General features: G+C 45.8%; 1 protein-coding gene across 1 annotated transcript in view; it reads right to left on the bottom strand.

Annotated features, from left to right (window-relative positions):
- Window positions 1–412: 412 nt before the first annotated feature.
- The window catches only part of samd14 (sterile alpha motif domain containing 14), a 22,218-nt gene continuing 21,011 nt past the window's right edge, over window positions 413–1,619 (bottom strand). The window contains exons 9-11 of the mRNA XM_015399936.1: window positions 1,155–1,274; window positions 920–1,075; window positions 413–842 (exon numbers count right to left, since the gene is read on the bottom strand). Of these exons, the coding sequence (XP_015255422.1) occupies window positions 687–842; window positions 920–1,075; window positions 1,155–1,274 (432 nt within the window). The 3' untranslated portion in view covers window positions 413–686. The remainder of the gene's footprint in view (window positions 843–919; window positions 1,076–1,154; window positions 1,275–1,619) is intronic.

Here is a 1,619-nt window from a genome sequence, read left to right as displayed (position 1 = left end):
TTAGTACTCTTTCCACCTCTGGTATTAGTTACAGCTTTACGTGAGGAAAGTCTTCTAGAAGGATACATCTATTCTGATTACTTATTTCTAGTCACGTCTGTCTAGGGAAGGTTTTAATCGATAAAGTTTCCCAGGATTATCCGTCAACTAAAGAGTTTTTATCTCTGAAGTTCGTCACATTCAGCAGTTTGCTGCTGAAGTTCTTCTTCTTCCAAAGGTTCTGAGCTCATAAACAGATTAAAGCGGATTTTCAGACAGGGACGGATGCCCTTAAAGGACAAAACAGGAAGAGGAGAAGCAGCACTAATTAGAGGTTCAGATCGCTCCAGATAACTCTAAGGGTTTTAAAGTTTCTCAACAACAGGATTAATGAATCGTCGTGTAAACTGTTGCTTTATATCAATGCATTTGTTTTATTTTTTTATTGTTTGTTAATAAACTTCAACAGGACACTGATTTATAATAAACGCTGAGATGAAAACTAAACATGAAGGCTTAAATTTGTCCTTTTAGAGCTTCTGTAGATGAATAAATAAAGATTGCTTCAGGATTCTCCAGCCTGCAGGTCTGGAAATCTGCTGTCGGGAATTCCAGGTTTTCCAGGAAGCACAGAAAGTTCATTGGGTTTGTATCTCACTCTGACAGAAATCTAAACTCTGCTCTCTGCTTCCCCCTAGTGGTGGCTGTCAGTTCCTGCGCTGCTCCTGGTCTTTCCTTCGCTGTTTCTCCTTCTGTTTCTCCAGTTTGTCCAGAGCTTTCCTCTCCTTCTCCGCTGCCGTTTGTACGTCTTTAATTCGCCGTTTCAGAGCACTGCGATCTGATGAACTGAGAACGCCCAGACCCTGCAGGGGACAGAGACAGCTGAGGGTTAGGGTTCCTCTGATAGGGGCCCTCCCATCATCATCATCACCCAGGTCACCTTCAGCTTGGTGCCATCCATCTGCAGCAGCTGCTCTCCGTCGATGTCTCTGGCACTGAATTCTGGGACGTACTGGTCCATGTGGAGCCCACGGAGCCACTGACAGACCTCCTGGGTGCTCCAGGAGGAGATGGAGGAGGAGGGCTCATCAAAGGGCTGAGGAAGAGGAAGGTGAAGAAGGTGAAGCTCACAGAATCATCATCAGTCGGGGGGATTTTGGCTTTTTGGATGTTACCTCATCGGAGGACTGGGACAGGGTGTGGTACGGATGGGAGGATCTGGAGGAGGGCTCTGCAGGAGGAGAGGTGGAGGAGGAGGTGTGAGGAGGGGAAAACTCCTCGCTGAGAGCCGACTCCTGTAGGAGGAGCAGAAACAATGTGCTGATCAATATTTGATCATCTTTTGTGTGACGGTTTAAATAACAATGAGCTGAGTTTTAATCTGAAAGATGATGGATGCAGGATTAGGATTAGTTACACAAACGCAGCGATAAGCTGGAGCTCTGCTTTATAAAACCCAAAACAGGTGAAGGTGTGAATGTTGAGGTGTCACAGAGTACAGGGAAGAAATAATGGGCTGTGCCTGCAGGTCCTGCCATGCAAAGGATTGTGGGATTCCTTCTAGATCCTTAGGCAGAGGCAGCTTGGAAGCTGCATGCCTGCTAAAGGATGCTACCTTTTTATTTATCAATCATTTTCTC

This window comes from Cyprinodon variegatus, unplaced genomic scaffold (genome assembly GCF_000732505.1).
Source record: "Cyprinodon variegatus isolate N-32 unplaced genomic scaffold, C_variegatus-1.0 Scaffold1058, whole genome shotgun sequence".
Classification (NCBI taxonomy): Eukaryota; Metazoa; Chordata; class Actinopteri; order Cyprinodontiformes; family Cyprinodontidae; genus Cyprinodon; species Cyprinodon variegatus.
The sequence above is the reverse complement of the archived record's forward strand: the minus strand, read 5'-3'. Positions and strand labels throughout refer to the sequence as shown.